Source organism: Monodelphis domestica, chromosome 7 (assembly GCF_027887165.1).
Source record: "Monodelphis domestica isolate mMonDom1 chromosome 7, mMonDom1.pri, whole genome shotgun sequence".
NCBI classification, from domain to species: Eukaryota; Metazoa; Chordata; class Mammalia; order Didelphimorphia; family Didelphidae; genus Monodelphis; species Monodelphis domestica.
The window spans coordinates 256,091,619-256,119,092 of NC_077233.1; the positions used below are offsets into that span (position 1 = coordinate 256,091,619).

The following is a 27,474-nucleotide window of genomic DNA, read 5'->3' on the forward strand; positions in this document are numbered from 1 at the left end:
AATACGGTCTTAGATACTTACTAGTTGTGTGACCCTAGGCAAGTCACCTAAGCTGTCTGCCTCAGTTTTCCAGTCTGCATTTACCACCACTACCACCTATCAGGTGATGGGGATAAAAATGAGATAAAATTTGTAAAGTATTTTGCAAACAGTAAAATACTATAAATGAAAGCTATTATTATTACATTTTGTCTCTGGTAGCCTTTCTCAGGATATCCTGCAAATACAAAGTGGCAAAAGGTATTCTCTGAACCGAGATCAAGACTAATGCCATTCCTTGTGAGCAGGCCACATCCACGAAACAATAAGAGCATAATCCTCTAACTAATAAGCTATTTAGCATCTCATTTCAAAGCAGAAGTCACCCAGAGCCATGAGGTGTTGCCTTTATTCCTAAAAACTGGTTTTTTTTAAAGGCCTTAAAGAAAGAAGGGTAACGAGGTAGCACACTGGATAGAGTGCCTCGCCTCAAGTCACAAAGATTTATCTTCTAGACTACAAATCTGGACGTGGACATTTCCTAGCTGTGTGACCCTGGGCAAGTCACTTCACCCTATTTGCCATGGTTTCCTCATCTATAAAATAAGCTACTGAAGGACATGCTAAAGCATTCCAATATTTTTGCCAAGAAAGCCCAAAGTAGGGGTATGAAGAATTGGACATGACTAAAACAAGCGAATAAAAACAAAGAAAGAGAGGCAGCACGCATAGTGTCAGGGATACAGAGCTGTCCTCACAGGAACCCAGGAAAGCCCGAGTTAAAGCTTTGACATTGAAACAGTCTCGCCACAAGGCTTAGGAGAATCTGTATCCCTCTCACCAGCCTGTCAAACAACAGCCTCAAGATGCCATTTGAGGAGACGGTGGCTAATCTCCAGGGTACAGGAAACTTCCCACCACACTGAAGAAATCACAGGTACGGACTGAAGAGAGAGAGAGACAGAAGGGAAAAGAAGGGATGGAAGAAGTGAAAGAGAGACAGAAGGGAAAAGAAGGGGAGGTGAAGGAGGAGAGAGACAGGGAGAAAATCCCTTCCTGTCACCGATCCATTCTTCTTGGCTCCTCTATCTAAAGGTTCTTTCCTAAAGGAGCGCTGTCACTGAGGTTGGATCCCTTTCCTTAAGTTAATTGTACGTACTGACCTCCCAATATCTCAGGGTTTACCTATCTACTACGGTTAAGCTTTCTCTACTTGGTAAACTCCCCTCCAAGAGGAGACGTCTAAAATTGCTGCAGTCTGACTTTTCAAGACTCCGTTGTTAATCGCAAGTAAAAAGGGGAGATCATAAAAGCAAATGAAGATGACTCGACATATAAAATAAAATCACGTTGAAATGTTAAGATCTGTGATGACATCAGTAAGAGAGAAGTCCTTCCACAAACAGAGATCACGGTGTGTCCGGTATTTTGTCCAGTAAGCCCAAGAAAGGTGCCACGGACACAGAGAGGCTAAGTGACTGATTCCATATCCCACAGTGAACCTATATCAGAGGTGGGTTTGAATCTTGTCCTTACTCAGTCAAATACTTCTCCATCTGACATTGCCTCTTTATGAAAATGTCTTCTTTCAAATAGAGTGAACATCTAAATCTCCGAATTCCCATGAAAAAGTAGTTTCATCTCTCAACTATTAGGTGGTGCAGAATCCTAAAGAGGACTGAGCCATGTTGACAAAATAACACAACTTACTCCAGTGGGTCTGTGTAGTTAACCCACACTTCATAGACTCTGAAACTTAACCTGGTGTTTGTGTACAATTAAAATAACCTTAAAGCAATCAAGTCTTCTCCCTAGAGTTCTCCCACAGTCAGCCAGATGACCTTACTCTTTCATTTCAGTTTTTTTCCCTTTTCGCTCAACCATGGGGCACTTTTTCTAAAAGCTAAAATTGATTATTTAAAAATTTAAATGCTTTTCCTAAACTCATTTGTTCCTCAATAATTTTTGCATACATGTAAATTGGAGAAAACTTTATTTTTATTTATTTATTTATTTATTTTATTCGTTTATTTATTTATTTATTCATTCATTCATTATTTATTTATTTATTTGTTTGTTTGTTTATTATGATTATTTATTTTAACCTGACATCATCTATTTTAGTTCATCCAGGACTAAAACAAAACCAAGCCTGTGGGTTTACACAATAAGTAAATCTTGTGTTCCATGAGATGCCCTTTAATCCTTGTGTTATTCAAGGAAAGTGTACTAAATTATCTCTCTCAGTCATAAAAATATTCATATTTGCAAAGTGATTGACTCCAAGAGGCCTACATCATAGTAGGTCTCAAGGTATAGTCGCCAGAGCCTTTTCATAGGTCTGTGAGTTCAAAACTATTATTATAATAATATGAGGGCACTATATATTACAAAAGCTTCTCTCTTTCCAACTATCTATCTATCCATATGGGAGGGAGTAGGGTGTTCCTTTTTATACTGCAACTAAAATGACACCACAACAATTTTTTTAAATTTTTTTTTTTTAACATAAAAACCCTGACTTTCTGTCTTGGAATCAATACTGTGTATTGGCTCCAAGGCAGAAGAATGGTAAGGGATAGGCCATGGGGGTCAAGTGACTTGCCCAGAGTCACACAGCTGGGAAGTGTCTGAGGCCAGATCTGAACCTAGGACCTCCCAACTCTAGGCCTGGCTCTCAATCCACTGAGCTACCCAGCTGCCCCCCACCACAATAAATTTAATGTAGAAAGAAATGACAATCTAGTTGTCTTCTATCAAGGTAAACATTTTATTTATTTAATTTATTTTTTAAACAATTACCTTTCATTTTAGAATCAATACTGTGCATTGGTTCTAAGGCAGAAGAATAGTAAGGGGTTAAGTGATTTGCCCAGAGTCACAATGCTAGGCAGTGTCTGAAGTCAAATTGGAACCCAGGACCTCCTGTCTGTAGGCCTGGCTCCCAATCCACTGAGCAACCCAGTTGCCCTCTGAGGTAGATATTTACACAAAACAACTTTGCAAAGCAATGTAAAACAATATCCATATTCTTGTTTTAGAAAAGATTTTTATTCCTCTTAATATTTTTATAGTAACATAAGTTTACTAGTGTTTTTCTTAAATGAGTTAAAACATCTAAATTTTTATCAGTTCTAATACCTAGTACTATAAATGCGGATAGATATTAATGCATGTAAATAAAAAATAATTGGAGTAAATAGTAATTTTTAAGAGAATAAAAGACTTCTGAAACCAAAAAGTTTAAGAACCATTGGTCTTGATGTAAGAAATTATACTATACCAGTATTTGCCTAAAAACTGGGAATTTGGTAATGCCAATGTGAAATCCGAAATGGTGGTATTCCAAGGAAAATTTCCCCACTTGGTGGAATTTTCCACCTGGGTCTTGGGATCTCTCATGACTTCCTCTATTTAAGAGCTCAGCTAACTGTCCAAAAGAGAGCCATCTATTTGAATAAGGCATAGAGTTTAACAGCAACTGATGAAACTCATTATCTGACCATCTTAAAAATGTATATCAGATCATTGGTTTAAAAAAAGGAACATTTATCAAGTAGTTCTTCAGGAATCCACTATAGCACAAAATTCTGCAGCAACTGGGGTACACGATCGACATGCTTTGTGAGAATGCTGTTGGCTTAATTAAGGAACTGTGCCCCTAGCTCTCAATGTACAATGCTATTCAGGATAGAGGCATAGTTGCTATACAAAAGCTAAAAGAACTTTACTCTAAAATCTCCTTAAATTAGAGACTATGTTGTGCTCATCTAACTGACATACACAGGGCGAATGACTAAACAGAGGGATTTAAAAATATCTGAGGTCTGCATACTGAAGGATATCTCAGGACACATGAGATAGTAAGACCAGGAATTTGGGAGAAAAAGAGTGTTCGGTTCCTCCTTGCCAAAAGTTCAGAGGCTCAGAGGAAAGCAAAGTAAGAGATGACTATTTAGTTTTATTGCATGTAGTAAACAAGTACATAGAAAAATAGATGGATGGAAAGGTAAGAAAAGCAGGGAGCAACTAATGTAAGTGCACCAGCCAACGTGAAGACTAACTTGCAGGTAAGTTGCTGGTTGATATTAATGAAGAGAGTCTCCAACCACAGACATTCTCTACTCGGATGAAATCACAGAGTCAGACCAACCACTGCCAGCCCTCTCCCACCTCCCATCAACAAACTATTCACAAAAGGGGAATCAGTAGCATTTGAATAAACCATACCTGACTTTCTCCTCACACAAACGAGAGATAAACATCCCCAAAGCAAGGCCCATGTGGATTTGAACGGCTTGAGACTCATCTGCACTTGGTTTCCCAGGTAATCTAGCAGTCAACATACTCAAAACTTCTTCCACCTTCTCCTTGCAAGACAAAATGAAAACTGGAACCAGGAGGGATAAGGCCATGGCAGCACAGGAACGAGCAATGGCACTAGCTGTGTTTTCACCAGAGTATGATTTCTAGGTAGAAAGAAAAAAGAGGAAGGAAAGAAGGGAGGAAGGTAGGAAGGAGAGAAGAAGGAAGGAAAGGAGGGAGGGGGGAATGAAGGAAGCAACGGAGAAAGGGAGGGATGGAGGGAGGAAGGGAGGGAAGGAGGAAGAAAGGAAGGAAAGGAGGGAGGGGGAGATGAAGGAAGCAATGGAGAAAGGGAGGGATGGAAGGAAGGAAGGGAGGGAGGGAGGGAGGGAGGGAGGGAGGGAGGGAGGGAGGGAGGGAGGGAGGGAGGGAGGAAGGAAGGAAGGAAGGAAGGAAGGAAGGAAGGAAGGAAGGAAGGAAGGAAGGAAGGAAGGAAGGAAGGAAGGAAGGAAGGAAGGAAGGAAGGAAGGAAGGAAGGAAGGAAGGAAGGAAGGAAGGAAGGAAGGAAGGAAGGAAGGAAGGAAGGAAGGAAGGGAGGGAGGGAGGGAGGAAGGGAGGAAGGGAGGAAGGGAGGAAGGGAGGAAGGAAGGGAGGGAGGGAGGAAGGGAGGAAGGGAGGAAGGGAGAGTAATTAATTATTTTTAAGTCTTTAAATGGAAGACTATTTTCTTCACGAAGGACTATATTATATGAGAAACTTTTAACCAACAGGGCTACTACTACAAAATTGCCAAAGTGTTTCTGTGGGATGGTTTATGTTCTCACACAACTACAGAGAATTAGAACATAATGCTTATTTGAGGGAAGATTTGGGGTCAGCTTTTGGTCTCAGAAAGTGATCATTTACTTTCTAATTTGAAGTCAACTTGAAAGACAAACAAGTAAAAGAAAACTTCCTGGCCTTTAAAGGTGCCAATTCACTTGCCGTCCAATCTGAGGGCAGTATTCATTATATTTCAGTTTTGAAAGCTTCTTTATAGGAAAACTTAAGTGGAAGAACTGTTAAGCAAGTCATGTTTGGGACAGACTAAGCCACATAATAAATGTGATTCTATCAAGTTAGGCATTATGTGGGAGCAAAAAACCAAAACAAACAAGAAAAAAAATCACAGTAACAGCAGAAAGGGTTCATATATAGTATGGAAAACTATTGGCACATCTCCTAAAATTTTGGTGGGAACAATTCCCAGTAAGTAGATGGATTATTTCCTATAAAGAATTAATTCCTTTTAATTAGAAAGGAAGTAAAAATCCTAAAACTCTCTAGTTACAAAGGAACAAATATTCAAAATGGAATTTAAGAGTTATCTATACTACATGTTTTATGTAATTAGGGGGAAAGAAAATGATAATGTAAATAAAACAGTGGAACAGGCACATGAAAATATCTACAAGAAGTCTAAGATAATAGAGTTTACAATGTTATACAAATTTATAAATATATGTCAAATGGGAGCAAAAATAGTTTCATTTGTCATTCTCTACTGTTTTATACTGTACCTTTTCATATATACCTTAAAAGTCAATACAACCACTTGGAGTTATAGAGAACTAAGAAATATTTTACCATTCAGTCTATAAGCTTTAAGTGCTATAAACAATAAAAATCCATTAATAAGCATTAAATACCACCTATGTAACAATTACTAGAATAGGTCCTAAAAGTATGAAGATAAAAAACAAATATTCTTTGAACTCAAACAACTGCCATTTTATTGGGAGAAAAAAAAACATATTTACTATATCGAAAGCATATGAAAGGTAATGAATTTGGAAGGTAAAAGATGAAACGTGGATTATGCATGAAGACAAAGACAGGTCTCATGTAAAAGATGAACTTGAAGGAAGCTGAGCATTCTATGAGGCAAGGGGGAAGGGTAGGAACTACTAGGGACAGAGCTCAGATGGCACAAGAGTACAGAGATGGTCTATAGAATGCCACTAGTGAAGGACAATAAGATCAGTTTGGCCAAGTTAAGTAATGTTAATAAGTTTGGAAAGAAAGGCAGGAAACCATATTGTGAAAGGTTTTAGGTGCAAAGCTGCAGAGCTTGTGTTTTACTTAGGAGGTCAAAGGAAAACACTGGAGGTTTTTTTAACAGGTCAGGGCTGTGATCAAGGAATATTAGTTTGGAAGATATACAAAATATAGATTGGCTTAGCAAGTACGTAGGAGAGTGGAGGGAAGGAAACATGTGAGAGATGATGCAGAAGATAAAATAGATAAGACTTGGAAAGAAATTAGATTTGGGAAGGGAGAGTAAAGCGTCCAGGATGACTCACGAGATTGTGAATCTATGCAATTAGAAGGATAGTGGGGTAGTTAGTAAGAAATAGAGGAAGAAAGGCAATGAACTCTGCTTTGGACTTGACGAGTTTGAGATGCAGAAATGCCTCACATGAAGATGCTGATGTGGGACAGGACCTCTGGAGAGAGACTAAAGCTAAATAAATAGATCTGGGAGCCATCTGCTGAGAAAGGATAATTAAGCCCATGGGCATTGATGTGTGGGGTAAGGAAAGAGAAAGGGGTTCTAGATGAAGCACTAGAAAACCCTCATTGTTAGTTAAAATATTAATGACAGGTAAAAGGGGAGCAAAGAGAGAAGAGCATTAGGGAAACACAATGGGGACAGAACATCCAATGCCAAATGCTATAGGTTAAAAAAAGAAGATTATTGAGAGGAGGCCTTGGGCCTTGGTTAACTCTGAAGATGGATGTTTCTGCTGAATGATAAGATAGTGGGAAAATGTAAGGACAATGTCTTCTTATACGTTGTAAAAGGAAGTACAGATATAAGACAGTGGCTTGAGGGGATGGCAAGGCCAAGTCAAGGTTTTTTAAGGACAGAGAAAACCTGAGCATATTTGAAAGCAGCTAGGACTACCCCAGTAGATTGAGGATAGAATGAAGATTTAGAAAGGCAAGTTAAGAGAGAACTACTCAAAATGCCTAGCTCCTAAGACAGTTGGAAAAGGAAAAAGCCCTTCTGAAATCAGGCGTGGGGTGAGGACAAAGCAAAAGCATCAAATTTTTCATCTGAAATGCACTCTAGGAGGTTAGTAAGGAGAATTTTATTTGTTCCCAAGAAGCCTATAAACTTTAAGAAATTTGTATGCATTAAAAATTTTATATAATAGTCTGCCCTTCCAAGAATGTAAACCTGATAGCTACATCAAAAATAACCACATAAGCTTCTAAACCTTTTTCTCATCATTAATTAAAGGACTAATGGAAACATTTGTAATAGAAAACAAGTTATTAGGAAGGAATGTCCCCTCTGAATTAACTGGCCTACCAATGTCATCCAATAGAAACAAATAATTCAATTTCCCCTTTAAATTTTAAAGACCAGCTCCAAAAACATACCAGGACCAATTGAAAGCAAGAGGTTATAAAAATTATAAATTATAAAAAGAATATGAGGGTAACAAGACTTTAAGGTTAAATTCATGATCTTAGTAACAATTCAGAACCTGTTCTTTATTTTTAACCCAACTAGCTCTAATCCTCTCTGCTCAGCTGTTTGTCCCATGACTAAAATAATTCTCTAATAAATGGATGGGGATGGGCTAAGATTAAAATGATGTTATTTGGAAAGCAACATATTACCAGCTTGCACAAATGCTTTCAGCAAAAGAGGATGAAGAGGAAGTAAAATGTTACAGAAAATGTTTCATTTTATAACTCTTAATAAGTAACAATAAATAACAATTTTGAATTCTCAAGACTCCCAAGCTTGCTTTAAAATTTTCTCTTGCTTTCACACATACGTGATAGAACCAGGAGAAGACTTGTCCCTTGGGCTGGTGATGGCTGTCCACAATTACTAAGAGGGTATTGACCACCATAGAAATCCACTGTTTCATGGGAAGGAAATCAGGTTCAATCTAGAGAGAAAGAGGAAAAAAATAAGAATGGAAAATAAGGAATGGACCATGAACCATTAACTTGTTTTTTAAAACCCTTGCCTTCCGTCTTAGAATCAATACTCTGTGTTGGCTCCAAGGCAGAAGAGTGGCAAGAGCTAGGCAACTGGTTAAGTGACTTATCCAGGGCCCCACAGCTAAGAAGTATCAGAAGCCATATTTGAACTCAGGACCTCCTGTCTCTAGGCCTGGCTCTCAATCCACTGAGCCACCCAACTGCTCCCCTAATCATTAACTTGCATAAATTCTAGAAGCAGTTCACACTTCTGTCAGGACTTTTATAAATAATATTATTATTTAGTTAATATAGCTAAAATAGCTAAAGGCCAAAAGTCAAGCTAAAAGTCTAAAAAAAAAATAGAAAAAAAGTGAAGTGAATTTACTGGTTACCAAAGGCTTTCTATCAGAAAGCTGATTTGATTCTCATGCAACAGTACCTTTTATTTGTGGCCAAAAGAGCTCATAAGCATGAGTCCCAAAAACCATGTTGATGAGGTGTACGGATTCAATTAAATAAACATTAAAGTTACTTAGAACATACCAATTTAATAGCACTGTGTGTGGGCACTGAAGATACAAGGCCAAAAGTAAAATGTCCTTGTTTTCTAGGAGGGAAACCCATTCACAGAAAATTAAATGAAAAACAGAAGTCAAAATATTTTCACAAAGAAAGAGAACAATAACAACTTGCAGGAGGAGAGGGCATAGAGAAGAAGGGTGTCAAATTTAGTCTTGAACTAAGAGAAAATCCTTCACAATTGGAAGGAGTTCCGTCAGCCAGTGATTCAGAATTCTCCCATCACATGAGGTCTTCAAGTATAGGCAAGATGACCATTTTTTCTGGCTTCTATAGAAGAGATTCTTATTTCAGATAGATCTAAACTAGATATAAATAGAGAGGAGACTTGAAAATGACGGGGATACAGCTTGGGCAATGGAAGTCATGAAAGTTAAAGTAGTACCAAAGCCAGACCCCATCTGGCTGCTATCATTTCAGACTTCTCCAAATTCTCCACTGCATGCACACGTGGTATAATTGCCTCTTCCCTTACTTTTCAGCTTCCTTTAGTATATTATCTTCCCCAATTAGGGTGTAAGCTCCTTGAAAGTAGGGGACTAGCTTCAGCAGACCCCAGACAGAGCAGAGTGGGATGGGGCGGGTGAGGCGAGGGTCACGTGACGCTGCTCAGGCTGAGCTCTGGTGGGCCAGGTCACATGAGACTGCCTCCATTTCCCTCTGGAATGGCAGTAGCTTCTCTCATGGGGGCTGTTTAACATCTGTGTATAAGGGGAGGCAAGGGTCTTTGAGACAATGAATTTCAAGGAAAAGGACAATGACACCTCTAGAACTTGCTCTCTAACAGTGTGCAGAAGTTGGCAGATTTGCTGAAGTATTCATAAAAAAGATGGCAACTCTGTATGTTCCTATCCCTGTTCCTCCAGGAAATTCTTCATCAAATTCTCCAACAAAGAAATACTTCTTTGGGGGAATATTTCAAGTTCAATTTCTTCCAAAAGTCAACCAGAAAACTCTAATGTGAGTAGCTACAAAAAGAACGCTATGCCTGATCAGAAGGGCCGCAATTCCTCTGTCTCTAGCAGCCTTCTTATTAAGTTTAAATTTATAGGTGTAAAATCTTCCATAAAATATTCTCCTAGGCCAGTAAAAAATGAAGAACAAAGTATAGAATCTGTGAATTGGGAAGAAAGACACTCTACACTTACTATATTGGTTATGAGGATGGAAGAAAGGACTAAATTTGCTGTATATAAAGTGCTAAGAAGAAGCCCAGAAGAGAGGTGGGTAGTTTTCATTTCTCTCGACTGAATAACAAATTGAAAGAAATGTTTCCAGGCTTTCGACTGGCTCTTGCACCAAAATGCTGGTTCAATGATAACTATAATGCCAATTTCTTAGAAGATAGACAATTGGGACTTAAGGCATTCCTACAGAATTTGGTAGGTCACAAAGACATTGCTAACTGCCTTGCAGTTAAGAGAATTTCTTTGTCTCGATGATCTACCAGGTCCATTTTGATAGCCTAGAAGAAAGCAGGGCTTTCTGTGAAATTCTGGAAAAAATAAACTATTGATTACAAAAAGAAATATTTGAAAGACAAAAAGAGGTGAAATCACTGAAGAAATTGTTAAATGAGAAACAACTTCATATAGACACTATAAAGAAGAGAATTGGGTCTTCAGAACATGAAGAAACATTTAGAATTTCAGGATAGGGTGAATGTATCAGAAAAATAGCCTTCTGCTATTAAAGCAGATCAAGATATGATGGGTGAAAAACACAGGTCTGATTAGATTCCCATGGGTGCCTATAGTGATTGTGAACCTGAAAAATCAGTAACTGAAATGGAGGTAGCCAAAGTGGCCTGGGCTACTGAAGAAGACTGAGAGCAGCTGCCATTATCTTTGAAGATTAGCAATTTGGACTGGATTATGTTTTAGCAACAACACTTATTTAAAAAATAGATGGCTGGGCAAGTCACTTAACCCCCATTGCCTGGCCCTTACCACTCTTCTGCCTTGGAGCCAATAATACACAGTATTGACTCCAAGACGGAAGGTAAGGGTTTAAAAAAAAAATACAATGGGAATTGTAAAGCATTTACTGAAGAAAAAAAGATACACAAGTGAAATGTTTATCCATATATTGTACATACATGTATACTTACATATAACTTAATGAAACAGGAAATCTAAGCTGATTTGCTTTTATCTAGCCTTTATACTTAATATATTACAAAGGTCTAGTGAAGATTATATTATCATTATATTAGGTACTAGATTATATTAATCTAGACCCATATTTTTAAATTCAAAGATATTTTATTTTTCCAATTATATGTAATAACAATTTTCAACATTCAACAACGGATATGGTATGGTCTCATCCTTCATTATTATAATTCTGAATTACATTTATTTTTTACTCATTCTTGAATTGTAAATTTAATGAGCTTGCCTTTTCCCCAAAATACTTCTACCTGCTTATAAAAGTGTACTCTTTTGAAAATGTGTTCTTACATAATATAAAGATAACTGATTTATAGGCAAAAGAGAAAGCCATTCTTTTTGCTGAGTTAATAACTAGTTTTATTTGATTGCAGTGCATTTTTATTTCAATGGAGCTGAGATGTTTCAGTATATCATGGTCTATGTTTTTCAAATGTATTTATTTATTTAACCAAGTAATGCACTTTTCAAGAATTAAAAGTCCTATGTGCCAAGTTTAATTGGTTAACTTCATTAGAGAGAGGAGTTAGTAAGAAAGATTACACAGTGCTTTTAATATTTTACTATCACAAAAGCCTTAGAATTCTGTGGATCAGCTTTGTGAAATTTGGTACGTGTTTATTTTGGCCATGCCTGTAGTTATTGAAAATACCTGTATTTTTTTCCCCAGTGAGAAGTTATTACATGATTTTTGTGCACATACTGTTTTGCTTAATGCTATTAATTCTCAAATGACTCTGATGCATAATTTGAAAACTAAGTTAATGTGTTACGCTTTGTATGCATATATGTATTAATGTATGTATGTGTGTATGTGTATTTTTTTCCCTAGAAGTGGAAAGAAACTGATAAAGTTGTAATTATCCATTTTTGTAGGAAAAAAAGTAGGGATTAGCTTTCTCGTTCATTTTTTTATCCCTAGTTCTTAATAACACATCTTGAACATAATAGGCACTTAATAAATGTTTCCTGAGACTTTAATTTTCAAAATGCTATTTTTCAGAAAATCAGATCAGGAAAATAAGAAACTATTTTCAGTATCCCTATACTTACCTCTGGTGCCCCATCAGTTTCTGAGGAAAGGCTGTTTTCATGTTTAGATACAACAACAGCAAGACTGGTTAATGCCAGGAGTGAATTCCCTTTGACCACTGGGCTTTCCCTATTGATGACAAGAAGATAGTAATAAGAATGCTAAAACATTAAGTCAGAGAAGGTGCTCTTGAGGACAAAAGAACAGCAAGGATGAAGAAATCAATGAAGTCCTTTTATATTTCCTTACATATTCCAATAAATGTGTTCATTTTCTCTTTTCTTCCTTTATCTTTTTTTAATTATACAATGTAAATGATTTTCCCTATGCTTTTCAACACAAATCTATGTATATTTGTGATTTTTCTGTGTACAACTGAAAAGAAAATTTAAATTGCATATTTTCTAGTCATTTCTTTTAATCTGACAAAGCTAATGTTTACCGACAGAGTAATTGTAAGAACAATATGACTTCTACCTTTTATTAGTGCACTAGTATGTTGAACTATTTTATGCTGGGCCACTTCAGGAATCAAAACAGATTTGCAACTTGCCACTTTTCCCAACAATCATATGATCCACCTTTTCCCTGTCCTTTTAACTCACAATGTGAGGACTTTGGATGAAAAGTATAAATGACTCACTTTCGCACCATTCAAATGATATTTTTTTTACATTAGTCATAAAGTCTTGGATTTGACCTGGAAAATTAATGCCAATTTTATTGGAACTTCATTGTTATCACACTGAAGAAATTGTTCACCCTAATCTTTGTTCCTGCTGTAATGTTCCTGGTCTTAAAATATGGTTGTTGGGTTAGTCTTACATGGCTCAGAAGATGAAAAAGATGACAGAAATTCACAGAAAATTTTCCCCAAACCAATTAGTCTAATTAAGAGCTCCCACTAAGATTATGAGTCCAAATCAGTACAGTAATGGGGGGGGGGGGGGGGGAAGATAAAACCAGTTCTAAAATTACCCTTAAGATATGATTGGGAATGTTGACTTTAAATGATCACTATTGCAAATATCAATACTATGGAAATAGGTCTCAATCAATGACACATGTAAAACCCAGTGGAATTGCACATCAGCTATGGGAGGGGGTGGGAGGAGGGGAGGGAAAGAACATGAATCATGTAAGCATGGAAAAATTCTCTTAATCAATCAATCAATCAATCAATCAATGAAATTACCCTTAGCTTTGAGTTCTTGAATTAAATGAAACTTTAGACCTAGCTTATAGGCAGGAGAACCAATTGTCCATATAGCCCTGAAACAAAATCAGTCTCCTTCACACAAGAAATACTCTGAGAAATTAGTCATTTCTCTGTCTCACCACAGTAAAGTTAAAACTCAGCCATAAAAACGACTAAAACCAAGATAGTTTGTTGTGTTTCTGGCCTACTTCTATGATCACTATTGGAGTTAGGCTGGGAATTTTCAAGGGTGTCCCCAACTCTTTTTTTTCTGATGAAGGAAAACCACAGCACAGGAAGTATAACCGAGATTTTAAAAATTAGATCTTTCTAACATAGTCTGTCAAAGAAATACTTAGCTCAACTAGCAAAAACATGTTGCCAGGGAGGGCAAAATTATTCATCTGATCTCCAGGTGGTCCAGTTAGCTTCACTAAATGTAAATCTGTTGAGGATCCTTCCAGCATGCTACTATTTCTAGCTATATACGTCCCTAATTCATACATTTGCTACCAAAGTGGACCATGTTAGCAACTGAATAGAATAATAAAAACCTATCACTATGACTAATCAAACCATCTAACAAACTGAAAGAATAATTTCTGTATTTGAAGAAAAATATGATCAGAGTACTATTCTTATTATACACTTTTTCGGTTGTCAAGGGAATAGTTAAAAAATGGTTACACTAATGAAATAGGAATATTATTGTGCCATAAAAAAGGATAAAAATAAGAAATACAAAAAGTTCTTAGTTTCCAATGTAGTCTTTTCACTCGAACTTAAGGCTATTCAGTTGGTCTTGGGGTTACATTACTAATGTTCCCATAAAAAATAAAAACTTGGTGAATTGCTAAAGGATAAACATTTTGTGAGCTTTGCTTCTTATACAATGAAAATAATCAATAATTCCAATAATCATGAAGTGAGGAAATAAAGAATCCACAAAATAGCTAAAGATAGCAATGTCCTAGCTCTCAATAAAAATTATCTTTTTCTTGTAGACGACAGTAGATTAGTTAGGAAATTACTTTAATCAAAAACTTTGTGGTTTCAAACCTCAAAAGAAAAAGTCTATGACTATATGAAGACTAGGTCACTGTAGCAACTTTTACATTCAGCCAAAATGTCAGTCCTATTCAATTGTGCCCAGTCAACAAGAGATACATTAGGTTCTCTTGACCTCGACCCATATTAGCAGGGGAAGATTTTTCTTCATCTTCTTGCATTTCATTCATAAGAAGTGACAAAATTTCTCACTGCCCCTGGATCCTTTAATGCAAACTGAAACAGGTAGGACAGTAGGCAGCACAGATGGTTGGGGCAGTACAAATAGCAGGCACAGAGCCACATCTTTCTAGATATACACATTTAATTAAATGCCTGGATTGTTATGCTTTTATTCCAGTCCTACCTACATGAAAACATTTCTGCTCTAATCAAGGGTACACAGAGTGTATATGTATCATATTAAGAAACTACCATAACTTCTTTATTTGCCTACAGATTATATCAATTTATAGTAAAGGGGCAATTCTCAAAGTAAGGTCTAGGGACCTGTGGAGGTTCTTGAGACTCTAATTCAGAGGATCCACAAAGTCAAAATATCATTATAATCATCATATGATTTATCCCTAATATGGTAAACAATGATAGTTATAAAAGCTGGGGGGGGGGGTGTTCAATAATTTTTAAGTGAATAATAAGATCCTGTGACTGAAAACACTGTATCTTTTTCCTTTCTGCCTGGTATACACAACTCATAAAATTCTATTTTCAGTATATTTATGCCACAGAAAGGTAGTAAGAATACATTTGACTGTAAAATGTTAAAAACAAATCTAATTTCAAAACAATTGGAAAGATTTTTTAATTGTCTACTACAAGGGAAATAGGGTATGCATACCTGTGAATGATATAAATAAGAAACTCAGGACAAAAGGGAGGAATTAAAAAAAACCCTTTATAGGGCTCTTACAGATAAATAAATCTTACTTCGAGGCTGACTTGATGATCTGGTCAGTCAGCATGTCTCTAACCCTGAAATAAAAAGAGAACCGTTATTATACCTTGTACTGCAGTTAAAAAGCTCTTGTCTCTTGTTCTTCAATAAATAAGAACTAGCTGATCTTGTCCCTAAATCTTAAACTACTAATGTATTAAGTATACAGTGAGATGGTTACGGTGATGCCATTAAGAAGGGCTTCATGGTCAATGTCTGCTTTTGGCTTAGCGATACTGAGCTAGCTTCAGAATCGCTCTGTACTGACCTTTCTAATGTGTACCGGGAAATGAAAGGCCAAAACAGTTGGTATGAATCTAATCCTCCTGCATTTACAGAGGGCTTTCCGAAGCAATAAATATACTAAAATCTAGTGTCCGAAAATAAAAGAGAGTGTGTAAAAATTGATACAGCATTTATTATACTTCAGAAAAAAACTGGCTAAGCTTCCATACACAATGATCATCTGAATTTATTGGAACAATGGCTGCCAGAGTACTCACATCTCTTAGAAGATTTGAGTGATCACTTTTTAGTGCACTGCAGACCAGCATTTCAATAGTTTCCTATTTGATTCAAGACAAAATGAGACTCTCTTCTTTTTATTCTGCCAGATGCCCCCATGAAAGCAATATGAAAGACCAGCCAGATTATGGTATTAAAATGTAATTATTAATATAACCAAAATGATACTCATATTTTAGGCCAAATTTCTTAAGGGTATAATTTGAAGTATGTGACAATAATATGTGATTAAAAATAAAGGTCAGGGGTAGAAGAGCCAAGTTTCTTTCGGTATGAATCTTATGTCTAATTTAAAGATTTGGCTTGAAGGCACTCTCTTTAAAAGAGTAAGATGGGGTCATTTTTCAACTCTGCATTCCTGCTTTCGAGAACATAATAGGTAATTAATAAATGTTTATTGCATTGGACTAAAAAAAGAGTATAAATGTTTTTGTATTTTAAAAATAAGTGTTGCATAACTTACTGACTTCTTCATAATACTAGAAAGATAAATATAAAACAACTCCAAGAAGGCAAGGGGGAAAGGATGGAAGGGGGCAGTTTGTTAAGTTTTCTTCCTCTTAGATCATTGTCTTTCTCACAAAAGAGTCTGAAAGAATTTTTGTGTAATGCTGCTAAAACAATAAGTGATGATATTTTCTCTTCTCTCCTAATTCTTACATCTTTTTGAGAAAAGTTATATAGTAACAATGGTACTAGATTTGGAGGGAAGATGAGGGTTCAACGCCTGCCTCCAATACTTACTAGCTGTGTTATCATAAACAAGTCATTTAAAATCTCTGAGCCTCAGTTTTTTCATCTGTAAAACATGAATGGTAATACCTAGAGCACCTACCTCAAAAGATTGTTATGTAGTCCAAATAAAAATATATAAAGTACTCTTTAACCTTTAAAGCTTTCTGTCAATGTCATTTATTTATTTAAGGCAAAGTTCACTAATTTTTTTTTATTTATTTAAGGCAAAGTTCGCTAAAATTAGCACTGCATTTAATATTACTGTAGTAAAATATGGAATATGTATATTACTATGAAGAGAGATGCTCTGTCCTATGGTCACAATAAAAATCAGAATTATACATCCCTTCTATTTGTTTAATATACTAAATTTTAGTAAGTGTGGAGATCATAAGTAATCAAAATATAGACACACACATGTATACGTGTGTGTGTGTGTGTGTATAAATCTTTAACTAAAAGTGACTTCTGGTTTTAAACAGATCTGCTAAGACTCCGAAAACTTTTTTTTTTTAAAAACATTTGGGTTGTCCCTAGTAAAACTGCTTGATTTTGATAGGATACTTCTTCCAGAACAGATAAAACAGTTCTGACTGCTTTCTATATTCTAGTGCTAATATATTCAAAAAATCAGAACAGTTCCAATTCAGTAGAGTTCTTCCACACCTCCCCACCAAAATGAAAGTCTTGATGTGGTTTAGTTGTACATAAGAGGCAAGGTAAAAAAACCAAAAACAAAAACTCCTTGACTAAATATGGAGTGGAGGGCAATAGGGGAGACAGAAGGGGAAGGAGTAATTTTCATTAAAAGGAACATAAAATCATCTGAGTTTTTCCAAAGTCCCCTATTGATTGCTTGTCCAAGGGTTCCTAAAGAAATATAAATGTAAATTATGACCAAATCTCCAAATTTTGTCTTTTTAAAAAGAAGACTCTTAGCAGGTCATCTGGTCTTTCCTTTATAGTTCTAAGGCAGAAATTACATCCCACGACAGTAACCATTCTTAAATAGGTACCTTTCCCCTAACTTCTCACTTCCCATTACAAATGATGAGCAAAAGAAAGTCATTCCCTCACCAGAGCCAAGCTGTAAATTTCTTGTATTGTATCTCCTCGGGAGCATCTTTTCCATGTTTTAACTGCATATCCAGCTCTGCCTGTCTTCCCTGAAAAATCACAGGATACATCAGCAAGAAAGCTTTACAGTTCAAATTAGTTTAAATTTATGAGGGAAAAAAAAAAAACTTGAATAGCAGATGTAACCCTTCCCTTGAGGGCTACTTCATAACTGGATCTAATCGTTCTCAATAGAATATTTCACTTTGAGCAACTGTGTTAAGAAAACAAGATCACATTACTATAGAGTCATTCCTTAATTTATAAAATGGGTGCAGTCTTGAAAAACTGTGTGTAAAGGAAAAGATCTGTTATCTAGAAGCTTACTGTGGGGAATCTAAAAAAAGAGGGGTAATGCTATCCCCTCTGGAGTCCCTTCTGTCTTCTTCCCTCTCTAGCCCTCCCACACATTTATGATAGCCATTCATATACATGCACCAAATATGTTCAAGCTGCAATTCTGAACTGACATATTATAAGAAGAGACATCCTGCCAAGCATATTCTATAAGAAGAAGAAAATAAATCAATGGGTATCTGGAAAATGTTGTGAGGATTCATATACAACAACTGTATTTTCTGTTCATTGCTCAATAACTAATTATTTAGACATTAACTTGACTCATGATAAAGGATGCAAAGTACACTAAACTTTAAATGATATTAACTACACTTCACTAATCAAATCCTTTTCTGAATCCCTTTAAAACGGATACTTATTTGAGGCAGATAGCCAATGTGATTTAGGTGATTATTTTTTTCTTCTTAACACATGTAGAACTTTAGAGGCGAACATAATAAGAGTTACTAAGAATGTTATCTTGGGACAGCTTGAGCCATGTACAATAATGGGTGCAAGTGACATCAAACTTCTTTCAAGAATACTGTAAGCCAGTGTAGAGATGTTTGTACTTCAAAAAAAAAATTCATTAATCATCTGAATAGAGGAACTGCAATATATAATAACAGATTGGCAGCCTCTCATGTCTTCAAAGCCATATGTTTAAGGAATGTGTTCCTTCATTTGCCATTGTATACGGCTAATATTGTTCCATGATCACTTATTGCTACATATTCTTCTTTCCTGCCATATCAACCAAATTCAACCTGTTTGTCTTAAGTGCTAAAATGTTCCTTCTGGTGCTAGAAACAAGGTCTAAACAATCAAGGAAAATAACATGATCCTGTTTTTAAACATTGAGGAAGTGCTATAAGGAAAAAGATGTGTGACTTTTTGGTTTAGTATGCCCTGTTTATAACAGCATGCTCATATTAAGTTATATTCCTTTAAGATACTATGTCAATCCTAAAATTTACCTTTTCAGCTTTGAGTATTGTTAACAAATCATAAAATTCATTTTCTCTTAAAATGTAAACCAGAAAATGAATGGATCAAATCAAAGGTTGATCCAGTTAAGTATTTTTTCTTACCATTAAATATTTCAATTACATTAAAAAAAAATTTTAACATTCATTTTTTAAAAACCTTTACCTTCCATCTTAGTATCAATACTTTGTGTTGGTTCCAAGGCAAAAGAGTGGTAAGGTCTAAGCAATGGGAGTTAAGTAACTTGACTAGGGTCACACAGCTAGAAGGGTCTATGGCTATATCTGTAGGGCTGGCTCTCAATTGTAAACCTTAAATTCCTTAGACTTATAAATGTTGGAAATTTCACCATTGGGATATTTCATACTTGGAAAATTTCTTACTGATAGTCTATTGGAATGGGAACCCCATTGGCATGGGAGGTTCTTTCTCTTCCCTTCTTAAGATTACTTTAGGACAGAAACCTTTTGCTGAACAATGGAAAAGACTTTGACCTATGCTTAAGCATAGAACAGGAATTTCTTTGAATCATGATTGATTTTAGAATTGATACAATGGAGATACTTGGAATAAATCTCCACCCTATTCAGTCCTAACAGGATTGAGTAAGGGCTGCAGCCTAGATCAAAGATTTAATCATTTGAAAATATGACCTTCAACAGACATGTGCAAAAGCCAGAAACCTCTGGGCGGTCCTGGGTTAAGCTAGAGCCTCCATTGGCACAGGGAAATTGATGAACAGTGATTGGTAGATGGGAGAACTGAGAGGAGGAACTTGGAGGGTTTCCTTAAAGATAGGAGGGTCTGGAGACTTGAGGGGGGTTGAGGAGTTTGGTCGGGGTGATTGCGGTGGACTCGGAGAAGCTTGCGCTGAAGGAAGCTGAAGGTGGGGGCCTCTGAGACTGTTTCTCCATTTTGGTCACGTGAGTGATAGGGACTGATCTCTTTTCTTTGCCCCAGCTATCTAAGGGCTTGGGCCTTTTGGCCCAGCCTAAACAGAAGGGGTATTTAAGCCCTATTCCCTTCTCTCCCTTTTTCTTTCTCTCTATCTCTAATTCCTTTCTTGCTCCTATTGTAATTAAACTCCAAAAAAGGCTGACGGCTGACTTGAGTTTTTCATTTAGGAATTACATAGCTGAATTCCTTGGCGACCTTAAATTAATATATATCAGTCTTTTAAAGTGATTCCCTTGTCACACAATCCACTGAACTACCTTAACATTCAATTTTTAAAAAGTTGAATTTCAAATCATCTCCCTTTCTCCTGCCCTTTTCCCTCTCCTTGAGGGAAATTATATTATTTATAATTAAATTACATTATATCACACATGTGAAGTCACGCAAAATTTATTTCCATATCATCTATGTTGGGACAGAACACACACATGATAAAGTAAAGTATGCATCAAAATACATTTAATGTTCATCTATTCTCTGTGGAGGTAATTAGACTTTTCCAACATGGGACATATTTGGAATTGTCTCTTTCACAATTGATCATTCTTACAATATTGTTGTTACTGTTTACAATGTTGTGGTTCTGCTGACTTAAATTTGCATCAGTTCATATAAGTCTTCCCAAGTTTTTCTGAAATCACCCTGCTCCTCATTTCAAAAAGCACAGTAGTATCCAACACAATCATAATCCACAACTTGTTCAGTCATTCCTCAATTGATGGTATCTCCTCAGTTTCGATTTCTTTTCTATCAAAAAAAAAGGGCTGCTACAAATATTTTTGTATAAAAAGGTCCTTTTCCCCTTATTTAATCTCTTTGGGATGCAGACCAATGATATTACTGGGTCAAAGAGTATGCACAGTTTAATAACCCTTTGAGCATAATTCCAAATTGTTTCCAAGACTGGTTACAATGTAGTATTCTTGGTGACAGTAGCTTTGAGAGACACTTGAGAAGAAAGCAGCTTCCTTAAGATGACATCAGTTTCAAAAGGTTATGGGCATTCCCAAGATCCCTATCTTCCTTTTAGAAAGCATTGTGGAATTACCATGCATTAATTTATCTAAGCATTTCCTGGAACTATATTTCTATTATATATTATTGGAGGTAGTAAGTTCAAAAAAATGTATTACCTGACTTGTTAATGTGGTTGTTCCTCTTATTTCCCTTAAAGTATTTCTATTAATCACCAAGGATGCCCTGAATTTCTAGAATTCTGTGATATACAGAATATTCTCTCTCCCTCATAATTTTATATACTACAAAGAACATCCTTTTTCAGCCTTCAGCTTTACAATTCAAAAACTGTAATATTTCTCAACCAATATCATACAGAAGTTCCTCAAACCCTTGGAACAAGGAATTAAAGGGAGAAAAATAAATTCTCATAAATATTAGCTTTTCATGTACTTTAAATATTCTTTAGTAGTTAACTCTCTCCCTACCCCAAAGAATCAGGATAAAAAGAAATCTACTCCAATTTCTTTCCATAGATAGAAGGTCCATGTAAGCTAAATACTACATTTATTTTCAGATGCCTTTGATATATGGACTATTTTTGCTCAGTTTTTTTTTCTTCCTTTAAAAAAACATTTTTGTTGGATAGGACAGCTTTCTGGGAAGGGAAGGGATATAGAGGAAAATTTAGTCAATGTAAAACCAGAAAATATCAAAAAAATTTTAGGCAAATAGTTTACTGTCCCATTCATAAAAGTGGCAGGGGGAACTAAGTGAAGTCCAGTTAAAAGGTAAAAGGAAAAGCAAACATTTTTGGATCTTTTGCCTATCTGTGTTCTTCAATCCATGGGTTATCAGCCAAAGAATTCATCCTCTAGTGTTAGTACAGGAAATACACTTATTAACTGGAGTTTGTGCCTACTGGCTCAGCCTTTAAGAAAAGGTCAAGTTACTTTCATACCACGATGAATATTCAGGTCAAATTTCTATATCTATTTTCTATTTCAATTCTTGACAGATGAATTTCACAAAATGAATAATGGAAATACACTGCAATATAGTTTTGTACTTTTTTTTTTTGGTTTTGTTTCATTACAAATATAATTCACATCTGTGGATTTGGCACAGAAACAGCTGGCCAACAGAGAGAAGCTATATACTCAAATAGCCATTTCTATCGTCATATTCAAAGCTACTTTATTCCTGGCTCCAACAACTGGCCTATCTTTCCAAAATCATCTCTTCCTTGTCATTTGATGTAGTCTGACTAAATCATCATAAAATGACTTTTTAAAAAACTATATTCTGCTTTGGTCCTTTTGCTGATATTCACTCCTCTCTTCCTGGAGGGTTCTGCCTTTTTGTCAATCAGTGCCTACTGCTCAACAGTGAGATTCAACCTTAAACTCAACTGCTTCAAGAAGTTATTTCTCATTATCTTAGGAAGAATGCTTCTTTACTTTGTGGCTTCTTATCATGTCCAAATGCAATTTAAATTCTACCTAGTCACATGCTGTTTGGGGGTTATTTTGTGTTTGTTTCCCACATGTATTTCAATCAAGTTTCCATTGTAAACTCAAGAAAGAAATTGTGTAATCTTTTTTCTTTTACATAACCTTCTTTGACACTTAATTCTAAAAGAAGCTATCATGATATTGTGTATACCAATTAACAAACATTTAAGAGTTCACTATGTGTGAGGCATTGTGTTGAAAAGTAAGGCTAGAACCCAGAAGGACACAGAAGGACTCAAACATAAAAACTGAAAGGAGCTGGATTGTGAAAAGATTTAGCAGCAAAATGAGTAGTTTAGATATTCTCCTAGACATCAGAAGAGGCAACAGAGTTTGAGGATGACAGAACTTGACATGATCAAATCTGCACTTTAGAAAAATCTCTTTAGCATGGTTTGGAGTTTAGGAAGACTGACAAAGAGGGGGAAATCTTGAGCCAGAGAGAGACAAAGAAGGAGAAGTGATAAGAATGTGAACCAGAGATAGAAATGTCAAGATCTGGCAAATGACTGGCTAGGCGGGATGTGTGAGAGTTAGGAGATGAGGATGAGCCTGATGAGTCAGTGATGAGGAGAGTGGTGCCGTACAGCATAACAGGGAAGTTTGAGAGTGAAAGAATATAAGGGTTCTGTTTTGAATGTGTTACATTCAAGAGACTTACATGGTCTCCCATAAGAAATGTCTCATAGTGAGATGAATATTTGAGATTGACATTCAAGAGAGTCTAGTATGAGATATGGAGATAATAACTAAAAATCCATGGGACTGACGAGCTATCAAGAGAGAATCTAAAGTATCCAGGTCAGAGCCTTCAGGGACACACTGTTGTTAATGGGTACGACACAGGTGATGAATAAGTAAAATAGTCTGAAGACTGATCAAAAAGAGAATCAGGAAAATGTCCCCCCCAAAAATACAGACAGAGCAACAAAGATACCCAGCAAAATACTGAGGGACAGGGTCACTCAGCGGCACAGTGGAGAGAGCACTGGGCTTGGAGTCAGGAAGAATCCGCTTCCTGGTTCAAATCTGGCATCAAACACTTGGGCTGTGTGACCATGGACAAATAACTTCAGACTTCTCATCATGTTAAATGAGTTGGAGAAGGGAATGACAAACCACTCCTGTGTCTTTGCCAGGAAAACCCCAAATGGAGTCTATAAAGAGTTGGACACAACTGAAAAACGAATGGAAATGGGTATTTTCAGGTCTTAGTGAGGATGTATGAAGCATTAAGAGATGGAACGAGAGGAGATTGTGAATAGACAAAGAAAGGGACAAATTTCCGATCTTGAAACTGGAGCACTTTTAGGTGATGACAAGATCAATGGTATGACCGTCTTCGCATGGAGATGAGAGAGTGAGGGTCATAGTTAGGGATTTGAGGGAATATAAATCTGGAGTTTGTAGTTCTCTAGGGAGCAAGTTGGTATTTCTGTGCAGAAAAGTGCCATATAACAGACGCTAAATACATCGAGAAGGATGACTGGAAAATCCTTGGGTTGGTAGAGAATAGCCAACAGGATCTGGCACGCTGGTGGCAGCTAGTCAGTGGTTGGAGGGCTGGTCAGTCTCCACAAGAATCTCTCCCTTGGACAACAACATTTCTGATCTAGGCTAGAGGCAGAGTTAATGACAAGAATGACTGTGAGTGTCTCTTGGTACTCATGGGCTGAAAGCATATTGGGAAGCAGAGGATACTGTTTTTTGTAGAATTCAGGCTAAAAAACACAGCATTCAATCTCTAGGCAATCTCTTAGGCTGAGTGTGTCAAAAATTGTTTGCCTAAATAATCCCCTCGTCTATTGCAACAAAATATGCCTTGCAAAAAGATTATAATGTCCCGAATGAGGGAGTGTCCTCTAGCATGGCAATCCTTGGGACTGTGGAGACAGCGAGTCTAGACTTTGAACCGGCTCTACTAAATACAATAATTTCTAAATGTTAATTTCATTTAAAATGCACTTTGTACTTCCAAACAACTGTGGTGGCTGGTGGATTCCTTTCATCTTCTGAATAGCACTTCCATTATCACAAATACTCTTGGTAGAGTCAATCGGTTGAAATGAATAGCAAAAAAGTATTCTTTAAACAAAGGTGGTAAGAGATAGTTACTTCTCATTCTAAAGTAGTTCCCCAAATGTAAAAGGAGTATGTTTGGTAAGATGATGTATATATAAGGTTACTTTCAGCTCTAAATTCTATGCACAGTATCACTCACAACCACAGAAATACGGACATAGTGACGAGTACTGCCAAAAATAGTCAGCTGAGTTTTCACAAATATATTCAGTTCCTAAAATGTCAGTCCCTTTTGACAGAGATCCCACCATTAGGAATAAGCCCAGAAGACATCAAAGAGTAAAAGGTCTCATATGCATATTAGTGTGGTGGCAAATAACTGGGGAAAAATAGATTGCCATCACAATGGGGAATGGATAAACAAATGGGATATAGTAATCTAATACAATATATTATTGTGCCATAAAAAAACAACAAATATGAAGAATTTATGGAAGCATAGGAAGACTTCTATAAACCAACAGGATAAATGGGAAAAAGTAAAAATAATACTTACAACTATAACAATGTAAATAGAAAGAACAAGAAACTATCATTGAAACATCCTCTTCATCGCAACACCCTCTGCCATTATCTTCCACTCTTTCCTGTCTTTCCCTAGGCTGGAGGCAGGGGCAAAGAGATGGCTCTTGCTAAGGCCAACCCATGTATGCACTTGATCTCATTCATACCTCTCCCATCCAATCTAAGTCACAGAAGGCTCAATTAATTTCTGTCTCAGTTTCTCTGTCCCATCCTAACTTCTTCCTATCTACTAATTCCTTTCCAACATCTTTAAAAGTGTTCCAATTCTTAAAAAAAAAAAAAAAAACCTTTACTACACACTACATTCCTTCAAGTTATGAGCTAAGTGGATCAGGGGAGCAAGCTTTGCAAGCCCTAAAGTGCTACATGAATGCTAGCTATTATTATTATCATCCTGTAACTATTCCCTTTCTGAGCTCCTTGAAAAAATGCACTCAGTGCTTCCAATTTCCCACCTCTCACTCCTCAAGCCTTTGCAATTTGCCTTTCCAATCTCCTCATTCTTCTGAAGCTACTCCTTCATGACAGTCTCTTCATCGTCAAGTCTTCTCATTCTTTATCCTCATCAACCTGACTTTTGCATTTGACACTACTAACTGTGCTCTCCTCTTGGGTACTCTCTCCCCTCTGGGTACCTTGATTTGTCTCTACCTATATGACAACTTCTCAGTCTGTTTTTTGAGACATCTATATTATGATTACTAATTATAAATATACTCCAGATTTCTCATAATTATTAGCATTCCTCAAATTTCTGTGCTGTGCCCTCTTTCCTCCCTATTATCATATCTATATAGATGACTCATAGCTACGCAGATAACTAAGGAGAGAGAAAGATTGGAGATATAGGCATTTCTATGCAACCTAAATCTCTATAGAACTTGAATCATACCTCACCTAAAGGACATCTGATATTGGACATCACATAGCCAGTTCAAACTGAAGATATTCAAAACTGAATTCATTATGGTTCCCACACCTACCCCTACCATACCAAATCCTATTGCTTTCTAACCTTCTCAGATCTGTGACCTCGGCGTTATTCTGTATGATTTGATCTCCCACGTCACACATTTCCAGTCAGTTACCAAATCTTGCCATTTCTGACATCACAACATCTTTTGCATCTAACCTATTATCTCTACTCATGTAGCTACACATGATGATATAGATCCCTCTACTCAATCAAATCTAATGGGTTTCCTCTTTCCTCTATTTAGTTATTAAAATCCCAAACCTTCTAACCACAATGGGAATCCCTCTCGAACTTTGCCATCTAAGCAAATTGGCTTTTTCTCTCTTCCTCATATATGGTACTCCATTTTCCATTTCAGTGCCTTTGCACTAATTGTTCTGTATCCCTAAAACACACTTCTTCCCTTATCTCTACTTCCTTATGCCCTGATCTTCATTTAGGACATAGCTCAGGCACATCTTTTATATTAAGCTACTCCAGATTCCTAGAACTGCCAGGGCCTATCTTCCTTTACCATCACTTAAATATATTACATGTATTTGTAATTATTCATTTTATAGTATTATGTATAGGGTTAAATATGTACTTCTTGTTTCTCCTACTGGAATGCAAGTGTTTTAAGAGTAGGGATTGTTTCACTCTTTTTATTGTGTTCCCAAGACCAGTAAAATGCCTGACAAATAGCAGACATTTAACAAATGCTTGTTGCTTGTTTACTTGATTACAATACCTAAGCTTCTTGTAACAAAAGAAAAAAATAAGAAAATGAACCTCCATTCCTTTTTTTTTAATTTTGGCAGAAATGGGGGATCATAGATATGGAACACTATATGTACTTTCACAGCTAATGTATTGTTAGTCTTAGGGAAGGTTTTTTTTTTCCTCTTTCTAAATTCTTAGATGGGATTTCTCACTGAGTAAAAGAGAGGAATAGATAGATAGATAGATAGATAGATAGATAGATAGATAGATAGATAGACAGACAGACATAGATGTATATAGAGAGAAATAAAAATTGTATGATAATAAAAGGTCAATAAAATTTTTAAATACAGGGCACTTCAAGAATTTTTAAGGTTGTTTGAATTTTCATGACCCGAAAACTGAGTGTTGTAGATATCTTTTTTAAGATTCACTAAACAAGGGTGCAAAAGGCTCCATTCATTCATTCATTCACCCATTCATTTATTCAAGAACTATTGATGCAATCCTTGTTATTTGTAGAGTTCTGAGTTCCTAAAAAACCCATATAATCTCATGTAAAAATTTGGGGAAATTTTTTAAATCTGTTGTTCAGCTGAAAATGTAATGCCAAAAATCTCAGGTTCTTTATTTTTCTGATGTGGAGAACGGTATAAACCTATAATTCAAAGCGAGGTTAAAAGAGAAACAGAGAATGGTTAAGAAGATAATAACAAATGTGTTTGTAAATGATAATGCCAACAAATGATTTAAGAGTATTTAGGGAAATACACACAACCTCATGAGTTGCTATCTCAACCTATCT

The 27,474-nt window shown here is 36.2% G+C and overlaps 1 protein-coding gene and 1 pseudogene across 1 annotated transcript in view; one reads left to right on the forward strand and one right to left on the reverse strand.

The window, feature by feature from the left end:
• FOCAD (focadhesin) overlaps positions 1-27,474 on the reverse strand; it is a 384,441-nt gene that overhangs the window by 72,736 nt on the left and 284,231 nt on the right. Inside the window, 5 exon segments of the mRNA XM_007498068.3 lie at positions 4,210-4,448; positions 8,118-8,234; positions 12,075-12,183; positions 15,248-15,292; positions 17,592-17,680. Of these exon segments, the coding sequence (XP_007498130.2) occupies positions 4,210-4,448; positions 8,118-8,234; positions 12,075-12,183; positions 15,248-15,292; positions 17,592-17,680 (599 nt within the window).
• Positions 9,680-10,758, forward strand: LOC100616869 (sorting nexin-16-like; annotated as a pseudogene).